The sequence below is a fragment of the Seriola dumerili genome, unplaced genomic scaffold, assembly GCF_002260705.1.
Source record: "Seriola dumerili isolate Sdu_G_001 unplaced genomic scaffold, Sdu_1.0 BDQW01000372.1, whole genome shotgun sequence".
In the NCBI taxonomy this organism is placed as follows: Eukaryota; Metazoa; Chordata; class Actinopteri; order Carangiformes; family Carangidae; genus Seriola; species Seriola dumerili.
The window spans coordinates 188086-198713 of NW_019174627.1; the positions used below are offsets into that span (position 1 = coordinate 188086).

Consider the following 10628-nt stretch of genomic DNA (forward strand, 5'->3'; position numbering starts at 1 on the left):
TGCGTGTGTGTGTGTGTGTGCGTGTGTGTGCGTGTGTGTGTGTGTGTGTGTGTCTGCCAACTTCCGTGGAATTCCTGCCTGACACACCCACCAGGAGCATTTGAATACAGAGCGACAGCGCTGGACAGAAATAAAAGAGAGACAGAGGGGGACACGCAGAGGGACGGACACATGGCTGCTGGAGAGATGAAGCTGTGACAGGATGAACGGTGAGTGAAGACTTTTAAAATACAGACTAACAAGATGAGGTGAAGACTCGACTCGCATTAAGATCCTGGAAAAGTCTTCAAGCCTTGACGTGGGGCTCAGTCCAGCTCAGTTTTAGAGATGTGGTGATATCTGGTGACTAATAAAACCAGTCAGTGTTAAAGCTAAACTTTTCGGGCACCAAGGATTAGTTGGAAACCTGCTTCTGATGATATTTATTTATTTATTTCGCCGCTGTCCAGTAGCAACCATGTATCTCCAAATTTGGTGACTTCTCCAGATAAATTTACGGATTAACTGTCCTGTATGAAACAGAGGAACTGAAGCAAATGAGCAAATGAGGGAATTATTTTACATCTACGTCTAAATAAAGTGTTTAAAACCCACTGGATAATCTGAAAAGTCTGAAAAGTCTGACCATAAATAGACAAACTGATTCCCAAATATAAAACAACTACAAAGACAGAGAAAACAACTACGAAAGACTTAAACTGATGAAAAATATAAAACAACCACAAAGAGACACAAAAGGGCCGAAGCTGTTTTTATGAAGTAACCGAGGATTTATTGCCTTTAATCTTTCAGTTTTTTGCATCGTGTTTTTTACTGATTAAAGTGGCGTCCCTCTGTGCCGTTGGATTTTCCGTTCACAGTGGATCACCGAGGTCAAACATTAGAGTAAACTATCCTCCGAGATCAACAACATTATGGACACGAGTCAGCACAGAGGTCAAGGGTCACAGCCATCGTGCCTTCGTGTTGTATAAGTCAGGATAAATTTATGTGGGAGTTTCACACAAACAACAAACAACAGTCAGAATCCGCAGCAGTCGTCTTCTCCTCTGAGCTTGTAGGAGGTTTGGTAAACATTCGATTGTTGGTTTTCTCCTGAATTTTCTTTATTTGACAGTAAAGTCAGAGATGAAAGTGCAGCTGTGTGTCTGTAGACATGTTGTGTTTATACTGAAACCTGCATCTCTGCATGAATAAACTACAGCCAACAGCTCAGAGACATAAACTGATGCTGGATGTTGATGCTGATTGAACCAACAGATCCTCCAAAAACCAGACAGAGTCTTTTACTGTCTTTAGAAATGACGAATATCAACCACGAGAGGAATTTAACATTCAAACATGGATATAGATCAGACATTTACTCACACCAGCATGCAGCAAAATCTACACATTTCAGTCACTTACGAAATAAATCTGCACAAATCATACATCAGAGTCCATAATGGAGGAAGCTATTGTACCTTATCCACTGTGTCTTATAGTCTGCAAAGACTTATTCCTAAATCCATCATTAAGGTTTGGAGTCCTAAGTTTTTAGTTACTACTAGCTAGTTTTAAACTGGTGATTTTAATAGACAAAGCTAGTGCCATCCAATCAAAAGCAATCAGCTAAATGTAAACAGAGGTCACTGTAGCATCATACGCTATGCTAACCAGATTTTATTGCTATGATAGCATCACAAGCTCACGAAACTTTACAGGTGTGTACCTGAGATCAAAATGAAAGCAGAGTTCAAAGATGGGTGCTGTCCAACCCATGACTACTGAGTACTCACAACATGTTGGTGTGAGCCCGTCACAAGGTGGTCTCTCTAGTTTGGTCAAGCTAACGTTATTAGCATGCTTTGCAGTTTTACTTATAGTGTTGTTTTTGTGAATTGTATTTAAATCTTCTCAGTTTATGAAACTTCTGGCTCAGTATACACCCTGGTTACATGCCCGAGTCTGGCCCATATACTTCCACATCTCGGCAGATTCTGTTATTCTCCAGTGCACTTTTAAACACTTGCGTCACAACCAGGCTAAATTTGAACTTGTGTAACCGGCTCCAGCAGTTCACCAGGCAGCCGTAAGAATGGCCACTTCATCACCAAATATCCGGAACAAAATACTTCACAGAGGCGCACAGATGACTTTTGTCAGCCATGAACATTTTGAAACAGCAATTTAAACCTCTTAAAAACACTGATCCACAGATTAATGAATAACAATCATCTGCTATACACAGAAAACAAGTGGAAGATGCCGGTATCCTGACACAAAAAACAACAGAAAAGAGACATAAAAGGGCCGAAGCTGAAAACAGACCTGTCTTTATTAACTCTAAGTAACTGAAGAATATTTAGGACAATATAAAAGTACGACACAGATAACATGCGTCCTCATGCAAACAACCATAATGTGCATCACATTCAGGAACCAAACTGTGACGTATGAGTATTTGTACAATATACAATTATGAAATGGGCACTAACACTCAGCTCGGGATAAAAGTGATGGCATGAGGAAAGAAACTGCTGCTGCTCCTCTTGTTATACAGGTGTCTGTAGCACCTGCCGGAGCGGAGGGGTTGGAAAAGGTTGTGTTCAAGGTGTGAAGAACCTGTGGTGATTTTCACTGCTCACTTCCTGGTTCTTGAAGAGTGCAAGTCCTGGAGGGTGGGCAAGGTACAAACAATGACTCCTTTTCTTTTTGCATTAAATTAGTAACAGGACAAAACAGGAACTAAAGGAAAAAATTCATAAAATAAAAAGTAAATATGATGTTAACCTAATATAGTTTTAGTGACGACATCTTCAACATGAAAACCTTCCAGTGTACTCCTCACCTCCAATAAATATATTCCCTCCTCTTTAACTGTATATTACATAAGATTTTATGTCTGAGTACACAGAGCACATCATAGTCAGTAATTTACATGTCGTTAGATAAGCAGACGGTTAAACAGTCAAGACACTTTATTCAAATTTGCAGTCCAGGAACAAAAGGGCTGTTTCTCAGCAGGTGACCTGCTGGTGTTTATGTAACGAGTGCAGCGTTGTTTAGAACAGGCCGACTGGTTTGGTCTGGTTTACATACCACACACACACACACACACACACACACACACACACACACACACACACACACACACACACACACCCACACACACACACACACACACAATCAGTTTCCTTGTCATGTGGGTTTGGTCGGTGATGTGTTCAGGGTCAGTTAGAAGTATAAATATAAATATATTTTTTAAAGTTTTTAATTTAATGCATTTACACTTTACTGTATTTCAGGGTGACATTATGCTTTTTACTGCACTACATTTATTTTACAGCTGTATTTACCTCTTATGCTACAGATAGAGATTTTACATTAAAGAAAACATGAGCTTATAAAAATCAACACATTGTTGAAGATTAAACCAGTTCTTTCCACTCTTTTGACTTGTTAAAGGGAAAAAAACAGTAAACAGATTTGTGTGTCATCACAGTAACTGCTAATGTCTAATTCAGCAAACTTTTAATGACGAATGGCTTTCATATGTATGTGTGTGTGTGTTTCATAGAGGACCTGCTAACCACTCCCACCGTCATGGGCAACAACACCTCAGCAACAACGGAGATGCTGGTGGCATGTTTCCATGACGATGATACGTTCAAGTACCGCGCCTACACCTTCACCTACCTGCTGGTGTTTCCTGTGGCATTTCTCTGCAACATTGGAGCGCTGACAGTTTTCTTCCTGCAGAGCAACCGCAGGTCAGAACAAGCAAACACACAAACACACATCTCTGTCCTTGTGAGGTCTCTCCCTTGACTTCCATTCATTTTCAACCTTCAAGCCTGTATCCAGACTAACCCCAACCCTTTATTATAACTTCTTTAACTGTACTGTAGTGTACTGGGTAGGTAAACAGCTAACACTGGCTACGTAGCTATAGCAAAACAAATGGCTCCTTTAAACTGCTGGCTGTTGCTTATTTTGCTTACCACACTGCAAACAAATCAAGCCCACAGGGATCTGAATAACTTATGTTCTATGCAAACATCACACCATAACATGATCAAGACTGGAATAGGACTAGTAACTGGCACACTGCATGTGTGTCTTGTAGTAGTTAATGAAGTACTGATAAACAATGAGTTTCCTCACTCCCTTCTGACAGTCAGTTTCATCACAGCAGCATCTAGTGGACATGAGAAGAACTGCAGCTCAACACACCTTCCATTACTGTCATCTCACCCCTGGTCTGACTCTCTCCTCATGTTTCCCTCCCAGAAACTCCCCCTCCTACGTGGTCATGATGAACCTGGCGATATCAGACGGCAGCTTCTCGCTCACCCTGCCGCTGCGATTGGCTTATTACTTCAGGGGCGGAGTGTGGGACTTTCCTGATTGGCTGTGCCGGCTGTGCGTCTTCGGCTTCTACGTCAACCTGTACACCAGGTAAAACACAGACAGACAGTCCCGTTTCCATCACCTCACCTTGAGTCTTCATTTTGAATGTAGTGACCTACGTTACGGGGACTCACTTTTAGTCCCCAGAAGGATGTTGAGTCCCCACAATGTCAGTAAGACAAGAATACACACACACTGCTGCTCTTCCTCCTTCAGCATCCTCTTCCTCACTCTACTGAGCATACTCCGCTGGCTCGCCGTGGCCCGGCCCCTCCGTCACCGCTCTCTGGCCACGCCCACTCGAAGCTTATTGGTCTGTCTGGGAGTTTGGCTGTTTGTGGGCGTGTCCTCTGCTCCTTTCCTGTCCAATGGCGTGACGAACAGGTGAGACACTAAAATCAAGTGAAACAGACATGAAATAAAAACTTCGACATCATTTTATTGTTTGTGTGAGTTGTCTGTTACCGTCTCTCTCTCAGGGCGGGGTTTCCTCGTTGCTTTGAGCCGTCTAGCCCCTCCTCTTGGGGGCGTATCCTGATCTTAAACTACGTGGGCGTGGCTCTGGGCTTCCTCCTCCCTTTCCTCACAATCATCATTTGCTACAGCAGGATCGTCCAGCGGCTGACGGCCCCCTCTGGCCTCCACGGCAGCGGCCCGTCCAGCAACGTTCGACTTCGCAACAGGCGGCGCTCGGTGCACCTGGTTGCCATGGTGACAGCGACCTTCCTGCTCTGCTTCCTGCCCTACCACTTGATCCGATCGCTGCACCTGCACGCCGTTTGCGGCCGCTGGAGCTGCGGCGTCGTGGTGGCACTGCAGCGGGCGGTGGTGGTGACGCTGTGTCTGGCGGCGTCGAACAGTGTGGTCAACCCGCTGCTGTATTACTACTCCACCAGGACGTTCAGAGACAAGATGAGAGACGCTCATTCCTCTCTGTTGTCCAGCAGACCGGGGTCCTTCAGGTCCGGACTGGCCATGATGAGGAGGAGGAACACCAGCTGAAGCTCCCGGAAGTTCGGTCAACCGCTCGGTCTTCCTACAACCGTACGCTCCGCCGCCGTGGAGCATAAAGGGTCATCAGAATCTTTAATTCTGTATTTATTTCCACGGCAACATTTATTGAATTCTTCAGAAAAATGAAGTTGTCACATTTCCTGCCTAACACTGAAAATAAAGAGCACGAAACTGAAATCACTCGTCGTTAAGGATGTCCAGGCGTCACTGACGAGGACCTTTGCTCGGTCTCAAATCAAATACTTCAGTCAGTACACTGAGGGTCGAGTCCCAGATCAAACACCGCCATTGTGAATTCACCGGAAGTGACAAATGCATCATGTGACTGTGATCGTCGGCTGCTTTGCTCACTTTACTTAGAAGATGGCGACCGATGAGGATGAGAGGTGTCCCTCGTTTTACACTCAACTTTTTGACCATTTTGACTGATTCCTGAAGTCGACTGCGTTGTGTTGCCATGGGAACGCACTCCCACTCTCAAAACAGCAGGTGTGACTTTGAACACACCTGAACTGAGACACAGCACTGAAATCTTCCAGTCAGTCTCGATTTCCTGTGGAGTAACGGCGCTCTCTACAGGTTTTCCACAGATTGACTTTAAAGTTTAGTTAAATTCTTCATGTTTCTCGTCAACAAATTTCATGTTTGGAGTCAAACCGACAATGAACGTATCAAACAATTATCATGTTCCTGATGTGTCTTCTTCCTCTGAGCCACTGTTTCCACAAACCATTAAAACACACCAGTGAGCAAAACACTGTCACTGTTAGACAAGTTCCTCCATCACCATAAACACACACTGCAGGTTTTAGCCTCAAATAATCACTTTAGAACGTGGATTAATCCGCGGCTGAAAATAGTCCCCCACAAAAGCACTGCTGTTCACTTCCTGTTGTTTCTTTGATAAAAAACACAGTGAGCAGGAGTTTTCACGAATTACTGAGACTTTTTCATTTTTCTGTCGTGAGATTTGTGAGTGTTTGCTGTTGTAAAAACATTTTTTATTACGTGTAGACTTTAACGTTTTCCAGTGAAGAATCTTTGTTTACATGTTGGTGTGTTTGGTAAGTTTCAGTCACGTAGAGCGGAAATATCTTCGTATGAAGATCCCACAGGAAGCGTCCTCCGTTCGCTTTCACTGCATGTTTTTATTTGTTTTTAATCATTTTAAAAAAAAATACTGTCTTCTTCTCAACTTCTTCTTGTAACTCTGGAGGTTGGTTTATGATGACGCAGGAAACCAGTGACCTCAGCACTTGAGAAATTGAGAAATTAACAACTGTACAAATACATGCAGCCCCGCTTTAAAAATAATTTCATTTTATAGTTTTAATAATATTTTATTTATGACATGAAGGGTACACATAATGGACAGACATGTAAAAACATATGATGTATATGGTGTGTGTCTAAGATATGTTTGTGTGTGTGTGTGGTAGACATTAGAATGTAATGTAAATATAATCGTAGGGAGAATGTAATGAAAATATTTACAGATAAATATACATACATATATATTCATATATATATATAGATATATATATACATACATATCCTGTCAATGTAATAAAAAATATTATAATAAATAATAATAACAATAAATCTCATGACAAAAAATATGTTAATATGATATTATAGAATGTAATAAAATACCATATAAAATAGTGTAGAATAATATGATAGTGTGGTGGTGTTATGACAGAATTATTGTATTATTTATAGAATAATAATCCTAAACATGTTATATCATAATAATATTATAATAATATAATATACATTAACATATTAAGTTACACACCCAGGGACCCCAGCAGGACAGAGTTGTTTATATTGTTGTTACGTTTTATAGCAGGAGTTGTTCATAATTAATTTAATAAATATTTATTAATAGTTTGTTATGAACCTCTGATTACATGTTATACACTAGTTATAAAGGGTTACCCATGAGTCTTTGCACCTTCAGCTGTAGTGGTTGTAGTGCTGTGATGTGCAGTGGTGTCCAGCAGAGGGGGCAGCACCTTTTTCAACGCTCACACACTGTATATCACAGCGATGTGCATTGTGGGTATTTCCTTTAAGAACTCAACATGTCAGTGTCTGACTTTGAGCCCCCCCCCCCCCTCACAGCTGAGCTTTTACCCCCCCCCACTCCTGTGTTTTACAACATCACTGGAAGACGTCCAGTCATTCCTGAGAGTGCACGGTGTGGACCAATCAGCACTCAGCTTCTCTGTGGATCAGAAGGAGGTCAAAGGTCAGAGACGGCAACAATCATCACCACGAGGACGCAAACAGAAACTTGTGTTGTGGTTTGTTTTTATGACTTTTGAAAAAGAAAACGCTGCTTTCCTTCTGTCATTGTGTGTGTGTGTGTGTGTGTGTGTGTGTGTGTTTCCTGACTTCCAGGTGTTTCCTGACCCCACCCCCTCTTGTTTTATAGGCACATACACACACACACACACACACACACACACAGGCCGACACTCATGATGTTTGACTAAACACAGACAGAAAGTCAGGTGATGAAAACGTATTTACTTCAGCGATCAGCTGAGTGGATGGAGTTTGTGCTGCTGAAATAAATACAGAGGTGTTCATGTTATTTGGCCTCACTGATATAAATGAGCTCCACCAACACAGCCCTGTATTTAATTTCATATTTTAACAGGCATCAAAAACAGGAATTGTAAAAAGAATTTAATCCATCAATAAATACTTAAGATTTAAAAAATGGATTTACAAAAGCAGCATAAAACGCTAAACGCTAAAACCATTTAGAAAAACATTTATTAATTCATGAATGAGCTAAGTGACTAAGCTAATCGATTAGCTAATGAAGAAGAGCAGCTGGAACAGGGAAATGGAAATTAAAGAGGGAATCCATTTTAAAATTGTTTTTCAAATTTAAATTTCTATTAATGAATTAATGAATGTTTTATTGAATGACACTTTTATGCTGTTTTTGTAAAAACATTTTTAAATCTAAAATATTTATTGATGGATTAATCGTACATTTATAAATTCTTTTTACAATTCCTGTTTTTAATGTCTATTCAGATATGAGGTGAAGGAAATGCTTCATTACTTTTCCTGTGACGTCGCTGGTCCTCCACAGATTCCTCATTAAAATACGTTGAATTAGAAATGAGCAGCTCCTGTTGTCAGTGGCTCATTACATATTCAGACAACTGTCACTGAATCACGGAGACTGAAGGAATCTGCAGTAATGACGAAGACCTGTTGTTTATTCCTGACGGACATGTTAATAATTACGTCTTCAGGAAGTGGAAGTCACAAGTTTGTCTTGTCTCTGAGTTCAAGTGCTTGTTCAGCTTTTTCAAATACTTTTGCATTAAAAAATAATATATAAAAAAAATTAGATAAGACTTTTTAAAATCATTTTCCACCAGAACTATCTCCAAACACAGTGAAGCTCTGTCGTCCCAGATGTTCAACATCAGTAACAGCACTGTGACCACAGCTGGTTTATCATCTGGACCTTCAGAGGGACTTCTCCTTTAACATCTGGTGTCTCCCGTTCCAATGGAGGGCGCCAAAGATCGTCTCTGCCTGAGAAGATGATCCACTCGATCAGTGCCTGCACTGTGATTAAATTGTACTGAGTATGTTTCTTCATATTTACCATCTGCCTCATGATGAATCTAACAGTCACTTTGGAGAATCAGTGTTTTCATTGTTATTTAAATTGGTAAGTTCATAAGACAAATTAGAAAAGCACAAACTCTAGTATCTGTCTCTAGATCCTGTATTGTCACTGTTGAAGGACGGACACATTTAAACATTTCTATCATGTTTGTTGTTGATTAAAGCAACATAGAAAGTCTTTGATTAATTACAGATTCAGGAAAATGTGTTGTGATTTCTATACTGTGCTGCTGCTGCTGCTACTGTTAAAATTCATACCAGACACGTTCCATAAAAACCATCAACAAAGCAAAGCTTCATAAGAAACTTTATTTCACATTAAAACTGCATTAATTTCAACAATTTACAATCAACTGTAACTGACAAATTAAAAGTAGAATACAGTTGTGGATGAAGCTGCAGGTGAACTTCACTGTCACAAGACAAGTCTGCATCATAAAGAGGTGGATAAATCTTATTTAGTAACAATTATAAATTATAGTAGAAATGTAAAATAATACTTCATAGCTCAGTGAGGACAGAGCAACAGTCTGACAGGTTGACTGTTGTTGTGTGATAAACCATTTTCCTGCTTTCCTCCCAGTGCATGCTGGGATACATTCCAGTACTTCAAACTTGTTTGTTTGAAGTTTGAATGTTTGATGTGATGAAAGAAAGTTTGCTACATTTCATCCAGAATCACAAAGTTTGAATGTAGAAGTCACATAAACTTAAAACTAATAAGATTCACCCTGAAATTACAGAGAAGATCTTTAAATTGTTCGTATGGACATTAACTTTTATATTAACAAGCTACATTTTTAATTACAGATAATTACTGTTAGAAAACTTAGTTATTTTCCGTAAAATTTAAAAAAAAAATTTACAGTGTGGGTATAGGAATAGAAATAATCAAAATACCTGCTGCATCTTTTATACATGAGATGCAGCTCAAAGTGTTTTTAAAAAAACTGCATAAACAAACAAACAAACAAACAAACAAATGAATTTAAAAAAAGAAAAAAGTTTTCAGGAACTTTTAACATAAAAATACTCATGGCAACTCAAAATAATCACATTCAGTATAATTTATAAGATACAAAGTCAAAAGTAATATGTAACAATTCATTATTTTAATTTACTAAGTCAAAATCAAAATTATGAGACATCAAGTAAGAAATGTGATTTTGTTTTGATTTAAATCAAAATTATGAGATAAGTTTAAAAAATGTAATTTGCTTAATTAAAGTGTTTTTTGTCAAAATGATATGATATGAATTCAAACTTATGAGCTATTTATTAAGAATTGTGATTTACTTTCTCTAAATGAGTCAGTTTATATTTTATATTGTCTTTATTGCATTCACTCACTTGTGCTTTTACTTGAGTCAGATTATGAATACAGGACTTTTACTTGTAATGAAGTATTTATATTAGCTGAAGTATTCTGATGATATATTTATGTTTATATACTTTATATACTACAGCTCCACTAAAATATCTACACTTAAAAAGTTAATTTTATTTGCCATTTTTAAGTTGGAACAACTTCATAAAATTAAGTAAACATGAATAAA

General features: G+C 39.3%; 1 protein-coding gene across 2 annotated transcripts; it reads left to right on the plus strand.

The window, feature by feature from the left end:
- The first annotated feature begins 144 nt into the window (after positions 1-144).
- Positions 145-6769, plus strand: LOC111233133 (cysteinyl leukotriene receptor 2-like). Of its 2 annotated transcripts, none has more exons than XM_022760892.1 (5): positions 145-209; positions 3560-3752; positions 4273-4440; positions 4609-4776; positions 4872-6769. In XM_022760892.1, the coding sequence occupies exons 1-5, from the start codon at positions 203-205 to the stop codon at positions 5392-5394; spliced, it is 1059 nt and encodes a 352-aa protein (XP_022616613.1). In that variant the 5' UTR covers positions 145-202; the 3' UTR covers positions 5395-6769. The 2 variants fall into 2 exon arrangements, with proteins under 2 accessions (XP_022616613.1, XP_022616614.1); XM_022760893.1 differs by having other exon boundaries at positions 5001-6769.
- The last annotated feature ends 3859 nt before the right edge of the window (positions 6770-10628 follow it).